The sequence below is a fragment of the Cyprinodon variegatus genome, unplaced genomic scaffold, assembly GCF_000732505.1.
Source record: "Cyprinodon variegatus isolate N-32 unplaced genomic scaffold, C_variegatus-1.0 Scaffold25, whole genome shotgun sequence".
NCBI classification, from domain to species: Eukaryota; Metazoa; Chordata; class Actinopteri; order Cyprinodontiformes; family Cyprinodontidae; genus Cyprinodon; species Cyprinodon variegatus.
Window position 1 is genome coordinate 83822 of NW_015150478.1, and position 26401 is coordinate 110222.

General features: G+C 39.4%; 1 protein-coding gene across 4 annotated transcripts in view; it reads left to right on the forward strand.

The window, feature by feature from the left end:
• Positions 1-26401, forward strand: part of LOC107097686 (MAX gene-associated protein-like) — a 31975-nt gene that overhangs the window by 1548 nt on the left and 4026 nt on the right. For 3 of the 4 annotated variants that reach the window (XM_015394937.1, XM_015394952.1, XM_015394945.1), the window contains exons 2-19: positions 1912-3086; positions 9812-10268; positions 10412-10508; positions 13738-13872; positions 13958-14083; positions 17073-17186; positions 17372-17723; positions 18803-19010; positions 19102-19264; positions 21958-22097; positions 22188-22377; positions 22482-22705; positions 22806-23000; positions 24359-24587; positions 24755-25380; positions 25458-25552; positions 25632-25677; positions 25798-25953. In XM_015394937.1, coding sequence (XP_015250423.1) covers positions 1939-3086; positions 9812-10268; positions 10412-10508; positions 13738-13872; positions 13958-14083; positions 17073-17186; positions 17372-17723; positions 18803-19010; positions 19102-19264; positions 21958-22097; positions 22188-22377; positions 22482-22705; positions 22806-23000; positions 24359-24587; positions 24755-25380; positions 25458-25552; positions 25632-25677; positions 25798-25953 — 4701 coding nt within the window. In that variant the 5' untranslated portion in view covers positions 1912-1938. The remainder of the gene's footprint in view (positions 1-1911; positions 3087-9811; positions 10269-10411; positions 10509-13737; positions 13873-13957; positions 14084-17072; positions 17187-17371; positions 17724-18802; positions 19011-19101; positions 19265-21957; positions 22098-22187; positions 22378-22481; positions 22706-22805; positions 23001-24358; positions 24588-24754; positions 25381-25457; positions 25553-25631; positions 25678-25797; positions 25954-26401) is intronic. The other variant, XM_015394960.1, reaches the window with a different exon arrangement.

Genomic DNA, 26401 nt, shown 5'->3' on the forward strand with positions numbered 1-26401 from the left:
CTGCTCACACTGTACGTCCAAAAACCACAAGACAGACCGAGCACCGACAGATGGTGCTGGTCGGACTCGTCATTCTGGAGAAGAACTCCCTTGTTGGCACATGCGCAGTGCTGGAGGTTTTGGTAAATCGCCTTGTAGACGCTAGTAGCTCTCCATCAACACCAGGATTTGTCCACTAACACTTTACGATGGCGACTGAATTTCAAACATGTTTGATTTTCTCCCGACTTTACCATTCCTGATTGGTAGGTGGTCACGAGAGGCTGATCACCCCTTGTACACGACGCATGACTCAGGATGAGGCTGAAACTCGGCCTGATCAAAAAATTCTCGCACAACTGGGGAATCGCCTGAAAAGGGCAAAAAAATCATACAGTGTATGTCAGGCTTTATTGGGCGTAGTGATTTCTGTAACCCGGTGTCCCCATTTCATATTGTGGCTCTTTTTGTATTGCACCCATGCTTACTTACATTTCTGTACCTGTGTATTTAACTAGTAATTCACATTGTGGGGTTGTTTCATGTTTCTGGTGGTAGTTGCATTGCTTTTCTCATTATTTGATCACATTTTGTCCAGTTAAAACAATCCATGCCTCAGTGTATTCCTCAAGGCAAAATCGCTCAGTACCAGTCAGTATGGAGAATCTAGATACAACAGTCTTAAGGGCTTGGTACTGATTTTGTATTTTGATTTAAGCCAACACTTAAATGTACTTTCTGCTCCAAACCAGTGTATGTTTACAGTCGGAATCACACTGAAAAAGTAAACATTTAATTAAGACAACAATTTTGTTTTGTTTTTTTCTTGATTCTCTAGCTTTTACTTCCCTTCATCCTCCCTTTATTACCAACCAGCTTCCCGATCCTGCTGAAGAAAGCTACGCCGCAGCATTCTGCTAGCACCGCTGTGTTTCACAATGCAGAGGGTCTGTTCAGGGTGTTGTGCAACATTGGTTAAAAAGCTCCACACTATGGTCAGAAAATCGTGTCGGACGAGATGGTGGCGTTTAGCGCTTATTGTAAGTCAATGGGGATGTTCACACCTGACACGATTTTACGCAAGGGGGCTGTGTAGGGCCAACTAATATTAACCCCAGGTTTATATTAAATGGACTAGGCACAAATACTGCAACAATTTCATGGGTCTGAGGGTAAGAGAAACGCAGTTTAAAAGTGATACACATCTGCTTTGGGGAAAAATACAAAATAAAGTCTGTTAATCGGGAAAAAATGATGAGTTTGGGAGTCGTGTATGTATGTATGTATGTATATATATATATATATATATATATATATATATATATATATACATAAGTGGGAGAGACTCATGCAAAAAGCAATGAATGAAACTTAAAAAAAAATAATACTAATCAAGTAGTGATCCTCTTTGAGCCTTGCAAAAACAACTGGGACAGAAGTTTATAAAAAAATAAAAAAATAACTTTAGGAGATCAAACGGATATAGTAAAACATAAACAGCGGGCAGATAGAGCAAGGTAGTGCGGTTAGTCTTAGACTTTATCTTCTTTTTGTACACACAGAGTGTATACCAAAATAAATTTTATTCAGTACAGCTATTAAGACATTTAAAATGTAAACAAACGACTATATGATTTACAGTTTCCAACAGCTCTTTCACCTCTTTGAAGAAAAAAAAAAGATCCATATTTTGACATGGATCTCCGTATTATTTCATTATAGGCATATGAACATTCTCTGTTCTGGTTTGAGATGCTGCATGGACTCGTTAAGTGAGGATTTGCTTCATAGCTGCGCTGGTATTTTTAAAAAATTTTTTCACTTTTCATGATCTGTCCAAGTCAAATGGGAAGTGGAGTATGTTGTCAGTAGTGTATGATCTGCACAAAGCATTAAGGCTTTTTAACTGTTTTTCTTGCTTTTTTTTTTTAGGGGCCCTAAGCAGTGTGATCATCAGTGATGTCTGACTCCGACTCTGGGCAAGCATCCATGGAGGTCACCCATAAATTGCAGGAAGGGGAGAACATCTCCAACCTGCCGGATATTCTGCCCATAGACCGCCCTGCTTCATCACCTCAGTCCTGCTTAACCAGACCAGGGCCTGATCTTACCGGCCAAATGGAAAGTAAAGCCATCTCCATGGCGAGCAATGAATGTAGCTCCGCTCGTTATTCACCTGCTGAAGCAAGCCCAGCCAAGCCTGATGTTGCACCTTCATCTACTCTGGAAGAGCGTTTTGACCAAAGCCCTGCTACCTCACAGATAGAATCTGCAACAGACTCTCTAAAGAGCCCAGAACCCAGCTTGATTTCCATTTCTAATTCTCCACCTTGGGTTTCTATGTTGTCTTCTACCACCTTTGGCTGTTCAGACTCTGTGAAAGACTTTCCTGCTGTGTTGTCTTACAAAGGTGTCAGTGTCACGCTGGAGAATAACGGCATATGGAGTCAGTTCAGCAAGCTAGGAACTGAGATGATCCTCACCAAACAGGGTCGTCGAATGTTCCCTTACTGCCGGTACCGCATTTCTGGTCTAGACCCTGATCGGATGTACAGTCTTGTCCTGTCGATTGTTCCATCTGCTCAGTACAGGTATCGGTGGAACGCATCTAAATGGGAGGTCCACGGGCCGACAGAGCACCAACCCCAGAGGCTGATCCGGGCCTTTCCTCACCATTACTCCCCCTGTCTGGGCTCAGAGTGGATGAACTGCCTGGTGTCGTTCTATAAACTCAAGCTGACTAATTGCTTCCAAGACCAAGATGATCATATGATCCTGCACTCCATGCATCGCTACATTCCCAGGCTTCACGTTATTCCAATTCTCGACGGGGAGCCCCCCTCAGCAGACAGACCTATGGTGATGGGACCTGAGAGCATCACCTTCACATTCCCCCAGACTGAATTCATGGCCGTGACAACCTATCAAAACTTCAGAATCACCCAGCTGAAAATCAATCACAACCCATTTGCCAAGGGTTTCAGGGAGGACGGGAACAACCCCCGTCTTAACAGAGTACTTCCACCCGCTGCAAGGACAGAAACCAGAACTGAGGTTCTGACACTTGCTGAGCCCATCTACCAGCCACAGGAGGTGACAGATTTGAGGTAAGCTGGTCATTTTTTCCTGTTTCTAAAATAATTCTAAGTAACAAAAAGCATTGCTTCAGTCTGAACCAATATCTTTGGATTTTCCATGATAGATTCAAGGTTTAAAATGCACTTCCACTACTATTTAGTGAAATGTTCCTTAGCATGTTGGAGAGAAATCACATGTAAGAACAGCTATGATTGATAATTGAACAACTCATCAGATGTAAATGATATTGGTCATTTAAAATTGTCAAAGTCCTAATCACCAAGCTAAGTTGAATTAAAGACTTCCAAAGTCGTCGTCCTAGAACCTAATCAGGCACTGAGCATGATGCTACCCCCTCCATGCTTGGGTGATGAAAGTATTGCTGCAACTATCAATTATTGTGCAACTCGATTATTCTGTCAATTATTTTTACGATTTTATTTGATTAATAATCGGATAGCCAAAGGTTCCTTAAAGAAGACTTTTGCTAAATCAAACCAGGTGAAACTAAAACTTTTCCACATGAGGAGTTCTGGATAGAGAATATTTAAAGCGAAAAAGATTTTTATCTTAAATGTGAAATGTTTACATACATAATCTTTATAATTTAGGTATAATAACTGTTCTAAGTGGGTCGCTCTGTCTGCTAAAGGTTTTTTTTTTTTTACAGTCTATACTCCAGTTAATGATTAATTGATTACTAAATTAGGTGACGATTATTTGACCATCAATATTTATCGATTTTAGTGGCTGGCCAATATAATCCCATATTAATTTTTTGGGTGATATCAGATAAATTTCTGATACCTATATCGGATCAGGATTGCCCTACTAGAGATTGATAAATCATAGAGAAAAAAATGAAGGAAAACAGGAGCAGTTAGTACTTGGGCTGTACAATTTAGCCTAAAATCAAAACAGCCATTGTTTTCATCCAATATTGCAATATTCTTTTTATTTTCCTTTTCACTAATCACAAGCTTGTTGTGGTTTGACTCCATGGTGTCAGTGTTTTCATTACGTTAAAAGCTTGCTCGTCCAAAGTCCATTGTGGCAGGACTTTACTGTAACCTTTGTTAGAAAAAGTGCTTACTTCTTGCATGCAAAGATCTGCTTGCTAGCTGGAAGTTTTTCTTTTCCTTTTTTGTGGCAGCAAACCCTCTTTAAACATATTACCACCAACTGAAAGGCTGGAGTAGGAGAAAAAAATAGTCTAAGTTTTCACATGTACTGGAGCTTTTTTAATCTTATGATGCTGAAAGAGCATTGTGATCGTGGATAGAAATAAAAGAACTGATCATAAGATGGACAATTTCAACTTTGATAGCAATAGAATAGGAATTTGATGTATTGGTGTTTCAAAGTTGTAGGGAAGTCATATTTAAATGTCAAATCATTCTGGCTTAAACATGTATATAAATGTACGGTACTCTTTATCAGACCATATTGTCCCAAAAGTTAGAACATTTCTATAAAAAAAAAAAAAATCCCGTCTTAAAATCTGTGGGGGTTTTTTTCTGTTATTTTATGCAGGCCAGTTAGTTATACATCAGCTTGTACACCTAAATTCGGCCAATCATATATCAACTGTCATCTGTCAATCAAATTTTTTTGGTAATAGCATCTTGATTCGTATGTCGCAGCTAATATACGCAGCGGTTAAAATATATATCGTATATACTGTAGATCTGGGCTCTAACAATAGGTGTTAGTTATTCACATGAACAGTTTTATTATAATTCAATATATTAAAATATTTCAGAGCTTTAGAAACAAGCATTAAAGGTTAAAAATCAAACCTATACCTAATGGGGAGATGCTTTAAAATTCCAGTCAAAGACCACTAGGGGAACAGCTAGACAAACCAAGGCTAGTTGCTCTAATTTTCTCACAATACATTCAGCTTTTTTCTCATTTAAATGTAAATGTGTTTATAACCAGCCACTGTTTAATAACTGAAAGTCAGATGATTGCCTCATAGCTGTCATAATTGTACAAGTTGATGTAGTTGTTCATCGTTGGCATAACAGTGAAATGACAGATTATGTTTGGTTTGATTGATTGAAGTCAGCGGTGAAGCTAGGCATTCTCATCATCAGGGGCTTAGCCCACAAAATCTTTCATCATTACCATGGCGATTTGGTCTGCCAAAAGACATAAGATTGAGTATGTTGGGTGGTCATAAAAACTAATTAAAAATTTTGGAGTTACATATCTAAAAGTTTATCCTGGGCATATGCTTTAAGCCTGGCATACACTGCCAGGCTTAAAGCGATTTTCCAGTCATGGCGATTTTCCAGTCATGCAAGAACCATTCGATCAGGCCGACTTTCAGCCTGATAGTGCGTCGTGTAGTGTACAGGGGGTTACGAGTGGCAATCAGCCCCTCATGACCACCTCCTGATCAGGAATAGCCGTGTTTCAGTCACGTGACGATTATGACGCGGCCAGGGGGCGCGATTTCAGATGGAGGGCAGGAAGTCTATGAAGTTAGTGTAAACATGGAGGATACCGTTACCGAGAGCCCGTATTGTATGGAGTTAGAGCCTGTTTCAAGACACAGATACAAGGAGTTGATATACAGATATGTTGGACGTGACCCGTACCTCATGAAGATGAGTGAGTTTTCGGTGGACCTTAAAGATTTGCCGACAGTGGAGGCCGTCGACATAACGAACTATCTGGTCCTTCAGACGTCGTATTACACCAAACAGCAAATGAAGGCCTTTAAATGTATGAAGGCATATAACTTCTTTGTCAGCGGGTGGGTCCACAACCTCGGCACCAAACCTCTCCACAACGATTATTGTCTAGTCTTCGCCAGGGTGAGTGTTTGTTCTTATATTGTTTTATGTGTTAAAAGATGCTAGCGTTAGCAGTAGCGGCTAGCCTCACAGTTGTTTATGTTTCTCTCGTTGAAGACATGCTTCTGATTTGGGCTTAGTTTTTTGATAACCGAGGTTGACCGTCGGAGCCCAGTCTACCGATTCAACGTCACCCAAAGCGCTAGGACAGCATAAACAGTCACAATGAAGTCCATATTAGACTACCGGTAACTTATTAATCATTACTAAGTACATGAGCATTTAATGATAACCTTATGCTATATAAACACAACCACAAAAAAAAGTTAGCTAGCTAACATAACGTTATAGCTTACCTCCGACGAAGTGGTCACTGCAGACACGGGCATTGGCAGACTCTGCTGACGTAGGTTTAGAATCCATTTTTTTCGGCGTTGTTCTGTGAGCTTTTTACAATTTTCACCTTTATGGACGACAATCTTTGGTACTCTGTAAAAGCTCTTTTCCTTTTCTCGGTTAGAACGATTGGAGCAGCCGTAAACTACACAAAACATAGGCATTATTTCAGACGGCAGATCCTCAGCTACTTCACTTCCTGCCCTCCATCTGAGTTTTGCGGGCTCGTGACGCAGCACTGTGACGTCACGTGAAACCAAGCTATTGGGAGCTCGGGAGAATATCAAACATGCTTGATTTTCTCCTGATGGTCAAGGCCAAATCAGATCTAGATGGGATTGGGCACACGCAAAGAAGGATTCTTCTTTTTAATTTTCCTCTCAGATGTAAACACAGCAGCATGGCAGGGATGCAATGAGTGAAATGCAGCTCAGTCTCTAAAATTGACGGACCTGTCTGCCTGTCATCATTCCCCCTCTGATAAACCAGAACGATGAGAAACATATTATTTAAAATAGAATTTTACTTGAAACTTGATTTGATATATTTAAGTATCTCACATAATTATAGAGGAGTAATTAGAGCCATGTTAAAATCGGAGCATGTTTGGGGGGCAGGGGTGAGCAGGAGGTGTTGGAGGCTGAGGTCACAATGTCACCTGTTCAGCTGGTCTGACTAGTGTAACATTTTTAACATTTAAGCTTAAATGGTATAACTTTTAACATCAGAGGGAATATTGAGGTGAAATCAGGACACACTGACAGCCCAAATGCATAGTAGTTTATTTCAAATGCATTGATGTATAAAATCTAGAATAAAACCTAAAAAAACAACAACTACTAGATCCATTTTAGGAGACGGGGTTTAACAGCATTTAAAATTCAGTGGGGGGGGAAAAATTATCCGTCCAAAACCCAAGGACATAAGCTTGTAGGTCACCACAAGAAAGAGTGGCCTGCTGGTCAGTAATCAATAAAGAAAAATGTTTCTCTGAAAGAAATCTGCCAAAATATCTAAGTTTTGTTCCAAAGATTCAAAGAGTATGACTTATACCGGACAGGAGGACTCAATTGTACTCTTAAACCTGTGAGCAGGACTGAACTGTACACCGTTTCAAACGCTGCCATGAGTTCAAGCAGCACCAGGATGGTTTAGTCTCCAGGATCAACATTATCAACATTATCTCCAGGATCAACATTATAACTACTGAAGTCCAGACTGAAGATTTTCAAAAATGAAACTTGTTTCTAAAAGGACTGTAGTTGATTAAAAAAGCTTTATATTCATGTATTTAAGATGGAAAGGTCAGCGAGGTTAGCTGTTGCAGTGGGGGCCTGGTTCCCACAAGTTTACATTCGACAAGGTGAGTCGTAAAGTAAAACACATGATAACGAGAAGAAAAAAAAGTTTGGTCAAATATAACAAAAACAAATTGAGGAAACTGTAGGAACAACAGAATACACATAAAAACGTCCAAAAAGCTGATCAGGCATAAAGGAAGTGCTTCAAGGCAGTAAAGATGTTTGTGTTCCTTTTCCTACAGTTCCTACATTTTCTATTTATTTTACCATAAGTGGACAGATAATACAATTTTTGAATCAAGACCTCTTTTACAATACTTTGAAATACGTTCAGATATTTTGTCTGATGGTTGCTTTTTAAGCCACCATCGTAGCTTCAGTGGGTATCTACTGAAGCTACGCACTACAAAGCTAGGGGTTGATCTGAGCTTTTGAATCCACAGAATAATTGGATGTAGCGCTCTCCATATTAAATGTATAGTGGGGGATGTTCTTTTTCCGGGTGGATCATCAAAACAAGTGGTGCTCCTAATTGTCAATCATTCTGGTGATATGTTTACGTAAGGCCGTCCTACGTCTGACACAGTGGAAAAACTGCAAATCTTTTGGAAAGTAAGCTTGTATGAGCGATGCAAACAGGACTTTTAAAAAGAGCGGGCATGAGGAGAAATGGGCTCATACATGCTCTCTCTTATTAGGTGTTCTCTCTCTGGAGCAGGTACAGGGGTTGTGTTTTTTTGTTTTTGTTTTTTTTAAGTGTAGCGGGTTAGTTTGATAAACCAGACTAAATGTGAAATTAAATGTGTAATTTAGTCTGGCCCTGAGGAATGAGACATCGGAAGATTGTTGATGATAGCAACTCATTGTCTTTCAAACCATGTCTGTGCCTATTGGCCAACGCTCTGACCAATAAGCACAACTGACTGTGACGTAGTAAGCGTGACAGAAAGCTGGTGGGGAGTGTAAACAAACAGCCTGTTGGTAAAACAGCGAATACGTCCTCTTCAAAAATGAATGAGCGTAGAGCCTCTTCCTGCTCATGTTTCAACGAAAATCCCAAGTCTAATCTTTCTAAAACTGATTCCAAAGCAGAGTCAAAAATCGCCATCAGAGCCAGCGGTCCTTCACACATGACTCTCCAGAGAGAAGGCCGCTGCAGACGGGCTGCAGTTAGCCCTGGCTGCTGTTAGCCCCGGAGGTCCGCTGTTTGCCGCGGTCCTCTCAGTTTTGGAAATAGTTTTTTTTTATTACACATTAAATCGGTAAATGGACCATATAGTGACTCTTTAAAGTATAATATTCTCGTCTCAAATGATCTTAAAACGTTCTTTTATTGAACAACAGCAACAGAAAGAGAACTTTTAACTTTCAATGGAGCGCTCCATTGAAAGCTGCTGCTGCCGCAGTGCACGCTACTGTTCAATAGTTGTTGCCATCTTCCTTCTTGTGCTTTCTCCAGTGTTGCACAGCTTTGTTGTCACGCCCTCAAAACCCCTCCCGCTTTGCATCCAAAAATACAAAATACATCTTTGCGTTGTGGTTGGCCCGCCAGTTCTAGGGCCTGGGGCATTGATTGAGGCTAGACCACTTGATTTTGGTCAATGGCGGGTGGGGCTAGTTTACTAGGCTAGTAGAGGGTGGGTCTTTTCAAAAAGTCACGAAAATCTTCCACTATACCTTTAACATGCAGTAAGATACTTTGTTTTCCAATATGTCAGAGTTGGACTGAATATTAAATAAATTAATTGATGAGAGTAATAGTGTAGCTGGTGGACAAAACCTAGAAGGCATTTTTACCAAACTGACACATGGTGTTGGAGGGATCATGCTGAGGGGATGCTGTTATTCAGCTGGGAGAGATTTGTTGATGGGAAGGAGAGGGGACTTAAGCCCAGGACGGTCCTGGAAATCAAACCATTTAGAGGTTGTAGACGGCTTGTGGAAGTACACTTATGCATATGTGATTCAAATCATACAAAATGAATATTTGAAGATTATCCTAGATAAGGTGAAAGGATGCCAAGCTAGACTTTTAAAAGAAATAATTTTTATAAGAAAAATTACCATACTAAACCCTTTACATTCGTTAAACAGATGGTTGTTGTTAGTAAAAACAGATGTGCACCAGGGGCCAGATCAGCCTTTTCCGTTAACCTGTTGGTGTCACCAAGGTGTAAGAATGTACTACAGACATGTAATAAAACCTTTTGCTATTCTTAATTTGCTAAGTAATAATCCCTTTTGTTTATTTAGCGCAAAAAGTCAAGGTCCCTCAGCTCCATCTACAAATGCACAAGAAACGAGACTGGTGCTGAAGCCTATTATGTCCAAAACATCTGGTAATGGGGACAGATACGTTCCTTGTATGAGGGGCAAACACGCACTGGGTGATATTCTGCTCATCCAGAACCAGTCCGACGTTGAACCTAAGAAAGGAGGCCCCATTGACACCATCACGGAGAACTCAGGATCCATGATTCCCCCTAAATCAAGATCCAACAATTGTAGTTCCTCAAAGGCAGCCCCAGGAACCTCAACTCGGTTTTACAGGAGGAGGACGATGAAGAAACGTAGGAATCTGCACCTTAAAAGATCTTGGAAACTTGCGGCTATCACTCCCAAAGAAACCAACAGCCAATCGTTGAAAGTTGCCATGGAGCCAGAGCTGGATGACATCGAAGGCCTGCTGTTTGTGTCGTTCACCTCTAAGGTAAAACTAGCAGTAAGGCAAATACTAATAAGAGTCGTGTTTCGTTGGATTAAGATCGCATTTGCTACCATCATCAGGAAAATTTGCTTTTTGGGACTACTGAGATATCTCTGCTGAAAAGTACTTAAATTACTTTTTGACAGGAAGCACTTGAGGTTCACTTCAAAGACAAGTTTGTAGACGACTCTTCATCCGAACCTCCTGTCACCTTACCTGAACCGATGGAGACCAAGCAGTCTGGTAAGAACATGAACAATATTTTTCTTTTTTTTTTTTTTTAAATACACTGTGTGCTGAATTATTAGGCAAGTTGTATTTTTTAGGATTATATTCATTATTTGGCCACAATTGTTTTCTCGATCAACCCAAAAGACTCCTTAATATCAAAGTTTCATATTTTTGGAAGTTTGTGTGTTTTTTTTTTTTTTGTGTTTTTTTGGCCATTTTATGAGGATGTCTATGTGTGCAGGTAAATATTACTGTGCAGAATTATTAGGCAACGTAATAAAAAAACAAATGTATACCCATCTCACTTACTTATTTTCACCAAGTAAACCAATATAACAACTCAAAACTCATAAATAAACATTTGCAACATTCAAAAACAAAAAACAAATCAGTGACCAATATAGCCACCTTTCTTCATCATGACGCTCAAAAGCCTTCCATCCATAGATTCTGTCAGTGTCTTTATCTGTTTGCGATCCACATTGCGTGCAGCAGCCACCACAGCCTCCCAGACTGTGTTCAGAGAGGTGGACTGTTTTCCCTCCCTGTAGATCTCACATTTCATGAAGGACCACAGGTTCTCCATGGGGTTCAAATCAGGTGAACAAGGGGGCCATGTCATTATTTTTTCTCCTTTTAGACTTTTTCTGGCCAGCCACGCTGTGGTGTATTTTGATGCGTGTGACGGAGCATTGTCCTGCATGAATATCATGTTTTTCTTGAATGGTTCTTCTTGTACCACTGTTTGAAGAAGGTGTCTTCCAGAAACTGGCAGTAGGTCTGGGAGTTGATCTTGACTCCATCATCAACCCGAAAACGTCCCACAAGCTCATCTTTAATGATACAGCCCATACCAGTACCCCACCTCCACCTTGCTGGAGTTTGAGTCGATAAGGAACTTGCTGCCCTTTACTGATCCAGCCTGGTGCCCATCCATCTGGACCATCAAGACTCACTCTCATTTCGTCACAACAAACACCTGGGAGAAATCAGTCTTCAGATATTTCTTGGCCCAATCTTGACGTTTTGTCTTGTATGTCTTGTTCAAAGGTGGCCTTTTTTCGGCTTTCCTTACCCTGGCCAGGTCCCTGAGTATTGGGCACCTTGTGCTTCACGGCACTCCAGACATGTTGCAGCTCTAAAATATGGCACAACTGGTGGCTAGCGGCTTCCTGGCAGCTTCACGCTTGATCCTTCTCAATTCATGGGGAATTATTGTGCGTCTTCTTTTTTTCTACTTGTTCTTGTGTCGCTATTGGCTATTTGCCACGAACCTCTTGATTGTGGGATGATCCTGCTTCAAAAGCTCGCCAATTTCCAAACTGCTGCACACATCTGAAAGACATCTGACAATTTTTGACCTTTCAGAGTCTGTCAAATCTCTTTTCTGATCCATTTTGCCAAAGTAAAGGAAGTTGCCTAATAATTAAGCGCACCTTATATATGGTGTTGATGTCATTAGGCCACACCCCTTCTCATTACAGAGATGCACACAGCCTGATTTACTTAATTGGTAGTTGGCTTTCAAGCCTATACAGCTTGGACTAGGACAACATGTATGAAAAGGATGATGTGGTCGAAATACTCATTTGTCTAATAATTCTGCACACAGTGTATACAGTACAAATTTATGTACTGCTTGTAAAAATACAATTTTTTTTCACAATTAAACTGCTTTTAACTAGAGATCAACCAATACAGTTTTGTTTAGGCCGATACCAATTATTTACACAACCGTCTAACGTTTCGCGGATAAATGCGTCTGATATCTTTGGGGCTGATTCTCAGAGTCGGTATTGCAATAGCTTATTCATAAACAGCTTGTTTTAAAGAGGCATGACTGAGTTTTCTTATGATGCTGCCACCTGTGGCCAAACACTGAACTGCAGCACTCTTTTGCTATTTCTCAGCATGGGCAATCATTTTATTTATTTATTTCAATTTTGAAATTAAAATTGGTGTCTGAGTTGAGCTGGATTCATCTTGATATGATGAATTTGTTTGCTAGATTTGACCCATTCAACATGGATGCACTTGACGTACCATCCTCAGAACAGTGCAGGAAATTCCGACCCGAAGTAAATTCACGAAAGTCGGCTACAGGCTTATAAATGCATCTGCGCCAAACTACTGAGGAGTCGGTCTGCTCATCAAACAATGTTTTTGTCATTAAGGGTCAAAGAAGAAGGCTATTTTAAGTCAATTTAAAGTAAATTTTCAGTAAAAAAAAAGTATATCTCTTTAAACTAAAAATATTCTATAATTATTCTATTATTAACATTTTATAAGTATTTTTAAAGATGTTTTGGGTTCAAGATCTCTCTCTTTTTATTTTTTTAAGTTTTAAATGTTTTGGTTTCAAATTGCTGTTCCCTGTTCATGGGGGCGGCGCTTCAGTGAAATCAGGTCTAGAAGGATGACTGAGGCTGTGTCTGAATGTCCGCCCTAACCAATATATTGAGCACTATATAGTGTTTACGGCATTTTAGATGAGTGTCCACATTTCTAGTGGATGAAGAAGTAGTAGACTTGAAATTACCAACAACGCACCTGGAAAAGTAATGATCATCCATGGTTACTAGACAAGCAGATGTATCCCGGAATGCTTTGCGAGAACAGCTCTCATCATAAAGCATCATGGAATTTGTTTTCACAACGGCTAAGGTAACTGATGGCGCAGGTACCGTGCGCGGGAGGCAGAGTCGCGTGACCAATGGGGAGTGAAAAGTAGTGATCATCTGTCCACTATATAGTCCCGGCTCTATATAGAGATTAAGGGGTTTAGGGGTTAGGGCAGACGTTCAGACACAGCCTGAGACTAGGTGTCTGGACAAAATATTCCCAACTGTTGCATTCAGGAACTGTGGGAACTAGAAATATCTTTAAAGCCTAATCAATAATTTTTGTTTATGTGATTTGGAATTGAAAAAAATGTTTCTGTTACTTCCAGTTTCAATTATTTTTTTAGTTCTAAAGTTTTATTTTGATTCAGATCTTTCCCCTTCTAGTTAAATATTTTTGTCTTAAAGTTTTAGTTTTTCAGTTTAAAATGTTTTCTACTTTCAGCTGAAACAGAATTTGCCCCAAATTTAGCTCCATAGAAATGCAGGGAAGCTACATTATATCCATTCCACTTGATCTGAATGCATTTAATAATTGGTCAACGTGTGCCCACTTCAAACGATTGTCGTATCAGTGTATCTCTAACTTTAAATAAGCTTTTCTGTTAATGGTTCTGCAGAAGTCTTCTGTGACGGCTCGTTGGAGGAAACTCAAGAAACTGTGGAGGAGAAAACTGCTCGACTGGCGTCTCTCCTTCTGGAGGACCTGAGCAAACTCAAACAGAGACAAGTCATCCATCCAGTGCTGCAAGAGGGTGAGTTCATTTAAACAACACAGCAGGTAGAAAGTATTGGGACTATATGAATTTATTGACCAGTTGACTCTGAATCTGTATCCAGTGGGCTTAAAGTTAAGCTCCTTAGACCCAACCTCGCCTGTTGACTTGAAGTATCTGGGTGTTTGTCTTCCACAACCTCCTTCAAGCCTGCACAGCCAGGGTAGCGCAGCAGCTAAATCTCCTGCTGGTAAGTTAGACAGATGTGGGATGGAAATTTTTCTGTCAAATACCAATCAGACCATTTTAGCAAGTTCTGGCTCACAATTCGATTAAAGTAAGTTGAGTCATTTGAAATGTGAGAACGTCTCCTCACTGGAATATCCGCTCATCAGCTGCTTACACTGCAAGAAAGCCTACATTATCTCTAGATCTGATATTGTTACATACAGGATTACTGCTTAAGTACAGAAAAGGGCTGCAGATTAAGGATCTTATGGAATGCTTGAAGATTAGATGATGCATTTATGGACTTAAACACCTAGTGACACAACAGGGGGAAAATAGAAACAATTTCCTACTAAATTAATTGAAATCATAAGCATTTAATATGTCTTGTTGAGTCACCAAGAAAATTAACTATTTAAATCCTCCTGATTTTCTTAAAAAAATACAGTAAAGTAGAAACTCTAAATTCATAATGCCATAAAATAAATAGCCATTACATCATGGATTAATAATTTAAAGACTGAAAATAAATCTTTTATTTTGTAAAGTTAAAGTACAAAGGAAGATTAAAGCCGGAGCTGATGAAAGGATTAAATGGATTAATTGAATTGATAAGGTTTAAACCTTCAATATTAGAAGTACTTTTATAAAACACAATATATAACACAAAATTGTCTCACCGCTGAAATTGGCTAAATGAAAAAACTTACCTATGGGTCTGTTGATTTCGTAAACCAGCTGAATTAGCAGCGAGTTCCTTTCAGTTGTTACGCACACCCAGAATCAATATGGAAATCATTTCACCTTCAGCTTCACCCAAACAAGTAAACTGCAAATCCCTGGAAAGGCTATAGCCGGGAACTAGTCCATATCTATCTACTGTTTGTCTTTTATCTGTGTGTGAATCGGTTAAAGGGCTGAATCATTCAGGTCTGATTTAGTACAGCCACTTGAGTCGACCTGACATTAAAATGATTCCCCTCGTGATTCACACCTTGCTTTGACGGTTGTCTCAAGCTTGTCAGGACCTGGAACTGAAACCTTTTACATAAATAGATTTGCATATGTTGGAGTTGATGGTCAAATTCATTGATACTTTATTAATTCTAGAAAGGGGATTTCCGTTTTGGTACATTCCAACCCAGAAGAAAAAAATCACAGAAAAGACAAAATATTATACATGGAGAGATGCGACGTCTGAGGCCCTGGTGCCATCAGAGGCGCTGCTCTTACAGTTAAAGAAATCATATCTCACACTTTATCCTTAGCAGGACGCAATCTGAGTTTGCAAAACAGAAAAAAAAAACAGCACAAGGAGCAGCAGGGATAATATTTGTATTCCTGTGAATTCAATGTGATCATTTCTACCTCCAGTTTAGATACTGGGCAGATTTTTATCTAGAAAAATATCAATAATGAACTCAGACGGCAAAAGAGACATAAAACAATTAGAATGGTTGACAAATGTTTCTAGCTCTGAAAACCGTTAACTTTTACTGAGAAAATCTCAAAAGCTCTGTGTCCTTGTAGGAGAAAGAGAACATAAAAAATACTCTTCTTCTTATACATCATTTCCTGTAACTCTGGCTGTCAGTTTTGTATGGGTGCATATTGGCTTCATCAGCTTGAATGTTTTACTCCTAATTTACACTGGCTCAGCTGCAGTGTGAACTCTGGTGCCGTGTGTTTCATTACCATGGCAACATTATTTTAGGCACAGGGGGGGGGGAAAATGCCAAATTTCAATTCTCCTAATTAGGCCAAAACCGACAAGTAGATAAAGTCTAGGAAGCACTGAAATTGACAGATATAAAAGTGAAATGTCCCAATAGATAACCACTACAAGACTGCTTGTAGGTATAAAAAAAACAGGTTAAATATTTTGCAAGAGAATAGAGAAAACAAAAAGGTCAATTAAATTATAAAAGATGCTTAAGACAATACAGAGGACATTAAATAAAATGTTTTTTTTTTTTTTTTTTTACTGACTAGTACATGTTAGGTGTATTGGTTGCTTTTGTTTTATCTCACTTTCAGTCTGAATGTTTGAGCGTCACTTCACTGTTTGGTAAAATGGAAAAATCTATGGAAATACTTGGATGCCAAAAAACTTCCATAGTATAAATAGATTTGGTCTGAATTCTGAATATATCCCTGGCTTTTATACTCATTATTCTTGGATGCAGAGTAAACTAAAGGTTATCCATCTTGCATATCACAAACATAAATATTATGCTGAAGTATGGTTAAAATCTGGAAACACAGATACAATATTAATGTCATTCATATAGAGGCATTGTCTGAACTTTCCCTATATTTTATTAGCTCTTGTGCATCCATCTGCTGTGGGGGTGAAAATTACAATGTTTTATTGCAGTAAGGCTGTAATTGATAATCCAATCCGGGACTTACAGCTAATATTTTAGGTACTGGCTCTAAACAAAGTGTATTTTGCTGACACTACCTCCTTTATTTGTTTACTTTTTAAAAGGGATGGGACGAGCAGAAAGCTCTGGTTTGTATTAAATGCAAGAATCAGTGCATATTTGTTTATGTTTAAATAATAAATATGTACGTGTCCTAAATTATTCTACCAAACATATTTTTTTTACATTCCTTATAAAGAGAAACTGTAAACGTTACTTTCTTCTCTTTTTACTGGTAATTTATCTCACCCCTATTTCTCATTTTTTGTTATGTCTGTTGATGTTAGAAAAAAAAAGGTTTAATATAGCGTCTAGTATGATTCGTGAAGAGAAACCCAGCTTAATGCCTCTCAGCTTTCAGCTGGGACCTTTTTTTCTGTTGTCACCCCCCTCAAACAATTACCAGCTAAGCTCATCATCTAATTAGTTTTACCATTAAAGTCGCCTTTGGAAACGTTTTGCAGCTGTCTTTATTGACCAAATGCCGTCGACTTTTAGGGATTAATGGAGCCACTTGTGCTTTGACTTCATGTCTGAAGGGCCAAACATTGCTTGGATCAGTAATTCATTATTTGTCCCTCGCAGATGAGGAGTTACCCTTTATCTCCAGAACAGGAAAAACAAGGGATGTAACCAAAATAAAGGGATGGCGGAACAAGTTCACGAAAAACCCAGAAACACCCACTTCTAATAGTGAAGGTAAGAATTGTTTCTCTTGTAGCTTTGGGGTTACTTTTTTTTTTTTTTTTCTTAATCAAGCAGTGGGATTAGTGTAGTTGTCTTAATTACTAAAAGATCAACTCAGCTGAAACCAGTAGCTTAATTCGTTTGTGTCTGATTCATTATTCTTTCTAAACTGTTTTTTTTCCCCTTCCTTCCTTAAGGATTACCAAAGAACCTGTCTGCCTTCTGCAGCAACATGTTGGATGAGTACTTGGAGAGCGAAGCTCAACAAATCAGTGAACGGGCTGCTGCCTTCTCCACACTACCAGAGGATGCTGTGTCCTATCAGCTGCCTGAGAAGGGCTCCAGTTATGTGAAAACTCTGGACAGCGCACTCAAGCACCGAAATGCTTCATCCAATGCATCTGTTGGGACCAACAAACCTTGTCCTCTTTCTCGCAAAACTTTACCTAACTCTTCTCCGGCGGCTAACCCTGATTCTGAGACCACCCCTAAAGCTTCAGATCCAGAAGGTTCTGCTGGCCGTAGTTACGCTAATGGCAATTCACAAAGGTAGGAGCAAGGCATATGTCCCTCGCTGATGCTTAGCATTTTCTTACATATCTCTTCTTTATTTGTTAATAGTCAGGTTCTTCTGCTGTAAAGTGCAAAGAAAAGTGGTAAGGCAGATTCAGGGCTGCAACTGTAGATAACTTTGCTTATCAATAAATCAGGGTATTATTTATTTTATTTTATTGATTAATAACCAGATGGCAAAAAGTGCTTTGTTCTTCACCTGGTTCAAATTCTGTAAAAATATGTGTATAGTTTATGTACCTGCACCGTGTTTTTGAGGCTAGTAACAGAAGAGAAGAAGCTATTTTTGTGTTCGGGTCCTAATGGACAGCAGCCTCCAGTCAGTGTCAAACTCTGAAGCAGCTTTTGTTCAAGGTGGGATGAGTCGGCTACAATCCTACCTGCAATTTAGACTGAGAATGTATGAAGATTTTAATTTATTTGAAAAGAATTTAGTTATATCACCAGGCTTTATTTTGCAGTGCAACATAAAACATCTTTATCAGTCACTGATAGGTGATCTTCAGTCACCCAGTTTGAGGCAAACCAGAGCACTGATTTATGTCATAATGCACTCCATATTTATGCATGTTCATGTTCATCACAGCCATAACATACATTGTCGGATGCATTAAAATGAATAGGTGAGGCTGAAAGTTGCTGATTTATGCAGAAGGGGAAAAAACTGTAAAGTGATCTAATGACCTCAAGGCTTTACAGACTTTTACATGATTGAAGGATTTCTTTTTGTTTTTCAGTCAGTATTTTGGTTCTATTCAAATTGGACACGGTCTCATACATTTAAAAGTAAGACCAGTGAAAAGCAATCTGAAGATAAAATAAGTAATAATCACAATGTCAGTTCATTGGATAACATTGTTATACCTTTAATTATCAGTATCATTTAGTTTAGCAGCAGCTATATTTGAAACTTAAACCTTATTTAACTCTGTATATAACCTTTTTTCTGTGCATCGAGCTTTTACTTTTTAATCAGTCAAAATTTTCCCATCAGTTGGTGTTTTTAATGTATTATTGACTTCGAATTTTGGTTCATTTTGTTCTGTCTGCTTCAGATTGCCAATCAGCCAGCCAGGAGCCACTCAGAGGCCCATGTTGGGCTTCAGTCCGAGCCAGGGCCCTTCACACAAGACTGCAGGCTTTTCAAGGTTCCAGCTCAAACTGATGGAAATGGAAACCGCTGCGTTGAACCAGAACCTAAGCAAAACACATCTTACTCCGGAAAGACTTTCTTCAGCTCTGTCTGTGATAATGAGTAAAGAGGTAAAATAAAAGGCTAATCAGATGGATAGCTGCCAGTGCTGACTAATGGGATAAAAGTGCCTCTTCTAAACCGCCTCTTTCTGTCAATCAGAGCATGCCTTCTGAGATCCCATTTCAAGATGTTACTGTTGGACCTCGTTGTGGTCAGGAGTTCTGCAGACTGGGCTGTGTGTGTCATAGCCTGCAACAGCACAGCGCAGTCTCCAACCACTGCAGACAGCCTGACTGCATGTTTGCCTGTAGCTGCTCCAAATGTAAGACCCTTCAGCTCTTTTGTTTTATTCTTGTTCTGACTGTGTTAGGTGGTGCTGATACTTGAACATTTACACATTTTGTCTCATATAACTGGGAAGTGGAAGAAGAGGGTAACACGGTTTGAACATTTTAAATAGGTTATATATTAAACATGTAGGCATCATATGTATTGAATCAATTCTTTAGAGGTCTCTTGCAAATTCTGCAAGTTTTTGACGTCTCTGTTTCAGCTTAGCTGCATTAAATAACTATGCTATTATTAATTCTTTATAGAGCTCCACGGCATTCTCAGGAGAAAAATCAGCATGATGATTCAGGTGTTTTAGATAATTGGTTCTAGGATCCTTCTGTCAAGAACTGCATTTGCGGATTTCTTCTTTACCCTCTCTGCACCTCTTGGTGTTAAAAATTCTGATTGTATAGAGCACGTCTCTAAAAAACAGTTTTTAAGTTTGATTGGCCAGGAAACTCTAGAAAAGACTTCGATCTGACTTCTGTAGTACAATCTAACCCTCTTTTCAACTTCTTCACAACTTTCACCTTGACCTATTTGATGTGGTCTATGAATTCCACTTTGCTGTTTATTGTTTTTTTATACATTCATAAAGAAAACTGATAAACTCAAAGAGCTGGCTTTATATTAAGATTAATTTAAACACAGGCAGGCTCAGCATATTGGTTTTAATCTTGGGTGTTAATTAAACTGGGTTGAATATAAAAGTTCATTCGGTCATATTGCAAAAGACTGTTTTGGCCTGAACTAAAGGTTTGCAAATATAAAAAAAACGCATGCAAACTCTTAAAAACACACAAAACAGATCTACTTGAGTATACTCTCTAAAACAAGCACAACATCAATATTGTATTTGTTTTCACGAATATGCACAACTATGATGATAATCAGAATTTACAAAATACTGGGAGAAGGGTGTTAAAAGGTAATTACCAACTACCTGCAACTCAGTTTATCAAAAAACGAATCTGATTCCATGTGCAGCTTTTGTGTCTATATTGTTCATCTCTGAAAGTAACATGCAGCATTGCTCGCAAAAATGTCTGCAGTCATTGTGCCTATAAGAAGGCATTGAAGCTCAGTCAAAGATGGCAGAAAGAGAGAAAGTCTGTTCATATTTTGACATAAGACTCTCAGAAATGACAGGAGTACAGACATGTCAATCCAGCAATGCCAGGGTTTGATCTCAGGCAATGTTGTGCCAGTTCATAGTTAAAATGAATGAGCTCAAAGTTCAGTCCGCACAGATGAAAAAGATCTTGCTCACATTCAAAGTTCACATTTTTTCAAAAATTAGCTACGTTCACAAACCTATCAATTAACTAGTCCAGGTTCATTTAGTAAATTAAGCCAAAATCCGGCACAATAGAACATAATATTTCACTCTTTAAATGTTTGATTAAAAAATTAAAAATATTTGATGCATTTTAAGGTCTACTGTGTGTGCAGTGAAGCCTTTATTCAGCTGAATAACACAGAACTTCAGGAACACACAGGAACATTCAGGTTCTGCTGAAAAGATCTGTATCAAATAGATTTTTTATATTCTCATTCAGTAGCAGATTTTCCCAAGATAGCTCAGATGCTCGATGTGTTGCTTTAAATTTGAAGTGAACGTGGCTGACCTACAGACTCTTCTAAGCACTCTACAAAACTGGCATCAGAAATAACAGTACATGAGTCGGAAGCACGCAAACTAGTACTAGCATTAGACATGCTGGTCTGTCCTGCTGTTTGCCATATCAAGTGTCGTAAAACCCGACAATGAAAAGTGGTGTTATCATTGAATGTGAATGTGAGCTGTGTTTCGCTCATTATTCTCAGAGGGAACATCGCTCTTGTTCTTTACTTCAAAACTGATCCGTTCGGTCCACTGTCCACTAAATATATGAACGTATTCAGTGAAGGTCGTTCATTGAACGTATTCATGAACAAAACTGATCTCAGGGCTCGAATAGGAGCTGCAGGATTACAATTAATGCAAACAATTAAAGCAGAGGTCAGATTAAAGCAGCATGACTATAGACCAACACCATGACTAACTGTAGATACTCTGCCATGTTTACAAACAAAAACAACTGAACATTAATGGCCACCAGTGGAGTGTTTTCGCTGAAAAAAGAATGCAATAAAATGTAAAAAAGTAACGATACCCTTTAAAGAAACATAGCAGAGCCATGATCCTCCTACTACCTCCTGTTGTTTTCTTGGTCTTTTTGAGCAGTAGTAACATTTGGCTATTGATCACCTGATTCTTGGGAAGTGGGGAAAAAAAACATTTACATTGCAATTTTGCAGAATGCTCTAATTTCAGTATGGATGAAATTATTCGCAGCACAGTTTTTATTGTTTTTGTTTTTTTATAGCTACAGTTTGCCTAATTTGATGGTTAATGGTAAGACAGCTAATATTGCATGCGTCACCAATCGTGCACAGTATTCGTAGATGACACCCACCAATACAATACAATTTGATTGCGCAACCAATTTAGCACTCCTAGTTTGGGATCTCAGTAGTTCAGGGTCCATATTTGTGAAGTAAATGTATTTATTAAAAAGTGAAAAGATTTTCCTTTTTGCAGAAACAAAAAAATTAAATGTATATCTGTCCACCTGCTTCTATTTAAGATTGAGGAAAAAGTCAACTGAAGGATTTTGTCCTCTTCTATATCTCTCATAGATATGGAACAATGGGCCCAGCCTCACTTTGTTGGTAAACTGTGGAACCGCAGCGTTCTAGATGAGGATCTAGAGCCGCTTTACACTCCAAAAACTGCACGGAAGGTCCAGAAAACCTGGACTTATTGTCCTGCACCCCCGGTACAGTAGCATTCTGCTCCTCTATTGGATCATGTTTTTCTCATCCATAGCCATGCTGTTAATAGTGATTAAAAATGAAAATGATTGTAGATACGCGAGGAGGATAAAGATCCCGTCTACAAGTATCTGGAGAGCAAGATGACGTGTGCCCGCGTCAGGGAGTATAACAGCCTGCCACCACCCGTCATGACCTTGCACACTGCACTCTCACAACTGGACAACGCAACGCAGAATGCTGATAAACAGGAGAGCATTGTTGAAGCCACAGATCCAAAACCAGGTAAGGAATTATTCGATACAAAAACACTTAAAAGGCTGCTGTCTAATTTCATATCTCTTATATTGAATACGTGCATATTGGTTACTTCTGTGCTAATGCTCTAGAAACACCTCTGGATACCACAGCTGTAGCAAGGAAAGTCAAAAAGCAAATCCAGATCCAATCATTGTGTCAGTGGAAGAAGGATGGGAAAATGGTGCTGAAGGGTCTGTGTGAACGCCTGAACCAGGACCGGCTCCACCAGCGTTTCTGCATCGGACCTTACTGCGTCCGCCCTGTGTCCAGACTTGTCTTAAAGAAACCCAACGTCACCTTGATCACCTACAGGGTAGGTTTATGACGTGATGTGGCCCATGGTCAGTGGCAATCTAATTTAAAGTGTGTTGTAGAGTGACCAGATTATTTTATTTTATCCTAAATTCTCCTAGATGCAAATCAGTAAAGCAAAAAAAGGGAGCAGCTGTAAGGAGGAATCTGTTGAAGGTGAGAAGTGTGACGACGGACGCGTCGATGGACATGCTAAGGAAGAAGTAGCAGAGGAACGACTAAATGGAACGACTCCCACTGGGAGGCTGAGAGCCCAGAAAAAACCCTCAGGCTGTAAAGCCTCTGGACTCATCCAGGTACTCTAAATCAAGGCCATGCACTTTGCTAAGGGTGTATTTTCATTTAGTCCTTAATTATATCAGTTTTATTTTCAAAGAAACATAAGTCTCAAGATATTTTTTTCCAATTTAGCTGCAGTTACTGTAATGGGATCTGCTTGGCTGATACTAACAAATATCCTTGTGCAGACCAAAGATTTGAGTTAACAAAGGCGTTTGGATATTCCAATGGACATTAGTGAATAAAAGAGGCACTGGTTTTATGTTAAAGAAGCTTTCTCAGTCTGAGATGATGAGAAATCTAAATTGGAGCTAAATTGTAAAGCAGAGGATTTAGTTTTTGTACATAAAGGTGTTTGAAACTTCATTAATCATCATAAAGAATAATTGTCGTTAATGTTCTCTATTTTTCTATCCTTTTTAATACTAAAATGTGACTTTTGCAAATTACTTACTGGTTAATAACTGCAAGAATAATCCATGGTTTAATAAAAGCTGTTTCTATAAAGTGCCACCTAGTATTAGAATGTTATATAAACTATTTTAAACATTCAACCTACTTACCTGAAATTCAACTTCTAGGTGAAACCACGTGTGAAACAATCATTTTCGAAAACAAATTTCTAAGACGATAGCTTATGCTTTCTTTGTCCACTGCTTTTACCCATCGCCCCAAGCATTAATCCCTTGGCTCTCAGTGTGGCATTAATTATGAAATTATTTACAACCACTTTCACCTATGATTAGAGGTCATTTGCAGGTTTCGGTGTAAACGGCTCAAATAAAGTACATATGCAGGCTTTTAATGGACATGCGCACATGGCTCATTGGGGGTTATTAAAGCAATAGGAAGGAGGTTACAGAGGAAGGTGGAGCTTCAACATCATAGTTGAAAGAAAAAAAAAATCAGTTCATGGGTAAAACATGAAACCGGTGTAATAAGAAAGCTTTTTTTTTTTTTATGACCCGGTTTCAAAAACGATTGTTTACGCTCTCCCACAACGCAGCCTTCGTTTGGATGCAGAGCTTAAACAAAACACCTTTACATTTCCACCTAATTTCTATGTGGATGGAGCCCAAGTTCATTAGCTAAATGTTATCAGGGTTTTTGTGCATTTTAGTGATGAGCTCCTCCTCTGAACAGGCTTTTATTGTATGTTGTTCAACCTCAAACCTTTCATCTAAGGTTTATCTGCAGGAAGACACAGAGCCAGTCATGTTTTTCCATGCTTTAAAGAATGAACAAGACTTTTTAAACTCCAGCTCTCCTGATATTCCACCTGATTTCTAATGGTTAATTATGAGATATTGACGCTTTATGATTTATTTTAACTATTCCTGCCGATACCCTAATGCAGATATGTGTTTTGTTGCAGGTCAATGATAAATACTACAATCACGCTACGGTGCTGCTGGGTAGAATGGGCTCTCTGCATCCAGCTAACCGCCTGGCAGCCCTCGTCACAGGCAGACTGCAAGTGGATAAAAAGCCTGAGAAGAAACTGTCCAAGAACACAGCCAACACACCGCAACCACTGCATCTAAAGGCTGCAAACGCCTTTATCCCTCTGGCTATGGACCAGAAGACAATACAGCATCCAAAAGGTGAGATTTTCTCCATCTTCCATCTCAGCTCCAGATCACTGTAATTATTGTCGGTTTGCAGTTTAAACCCATCACACCACTGTCAAGCTTGTGTTTTGGACAAATCCAGCAGATCTGTCATGTTGTTTTGTTTCTAACTCCTTTTCCATGTTCTCTTTTTTCCTCAGCTGATTTACTCAAACCAAACTCTTTAAGTAACATTCCAAACAACATGGCGCAAGATTCACAGAAGTCCCAGTGCCTAAGCCCCTCTGCCCAGCTGTTCATCCCAGTCCAGCCAAACATCCACAGCAGCTCTACGTCCTCACCCGTCTCGCTCACAGTCTCTCCGTCTCTGAAAAGCCCCAGCTTCCTGGCTGAGAGCGGGACATACTCATTCAGAATCTGCCCTCCATCCACCCAGGCCGGTGGAGGCCAGCAGCCGCCCGGTGTAGCCCTGCCGGGAGGCTTCACCCTCATCCAGCTTCCAAAACCCGGAGCTGAAGGAGCCACAGAACAAGCGAGGTCGGCGAACTCTGCAAGCAACGATTCATCCGAGAACAAAGGCAGAGCTCCTAATCTAAACCAGCTGATGGAGTGTGTTGGTTTTGACACCTTCAGCAAAGTCCGGAACTTACTAAGCAGCAACGTGCTCGATGCTGACCCCTCCTCTGGTCGGCCTTCTGAGAAGATGGAGTCAGAGGGGAACAGTGAGGAAGATGAGCTGCTGCAGACGGACAGTCAGTACTTTGATATGTCCCCAGAAGAATTAAGCTCCTCCGACTTTTCAGACGATGATGAATATGAAGAAGAGGTAAGACCTTAGTTTCCATTTGTTAATGTTCCGTATTTTCGTATCGTCGTGTGACTCTTAAACTCCATTTTCTTCAGAATGAGATGGTGGACATTGAAACTGTAGATGGAAAACAAGTAGAGTCCATTTCTAAACTACAGGAGCAGGCTTCTGTGGGATTACATCAGTCGAGGTAAATTTGGACCTTTTCTCATTGAAACATCACAAATCCTGACACATGACTAAACTTCACTGCCTGTCTTTGACTTCAGGGATTCTGCAGATGGTTACACACATGTGAAGGAGCTCAATGAACCGGTAGGTAACATATTCATAACAAACCTGATAATCTTTCTTACTCCTTCTGAACATTTCTAAATAACCAAACCCTATCCTCCTGGAGTTAAGTGCACTGATTCTGTTGTTATTTATCAAAAGGCTGAGATGAATGCTGAGCACCAAAACACGAGGGTACGCAGGACCCACTCGATTTTGGAGAAGCAGAGACGATGTGAACAGCGAGTCCTGTTCGACAGACTGCAGAGTCTTCTGAAGCTGGATCACCGATCCTCCAGGCTTCATGTGCTTGAAGTGGTCAGTAGTGGAATCCTAAGACTTGATCCCCGTAACTGCACCCTGCTAAAGATGATTGTTAAGATTGTATGTTTAAGACCACAGATTCTTCTGTCTGGACTTTGACTAGGCCATTCTAACATGCTGATAACCTTACGTACGTTTTCATCCTGTCATCACAATGATAAATCAAAATGAATAGTTTGAAAACTTCCTAGAATGGCTGAATTTTCAGAATACTGATTTTTTTTTTTTTTTGTGCTAACAGAGCAGTTCTCCATAACTTTACAATCCCTTTTTCTATATATTACAGCTAATGAAACCACAACCCCCAACCCCTCCCTTTATAATAAAGGGAAAAAACATACAAAAAAAAACAAGAATAGGCACATTTTCAATGGCTCGCTGTGTAAAATTATGTTAGCAACTTTTTCCCACTTGTTTAAAAAAGTATATTTCTATTTAGTCA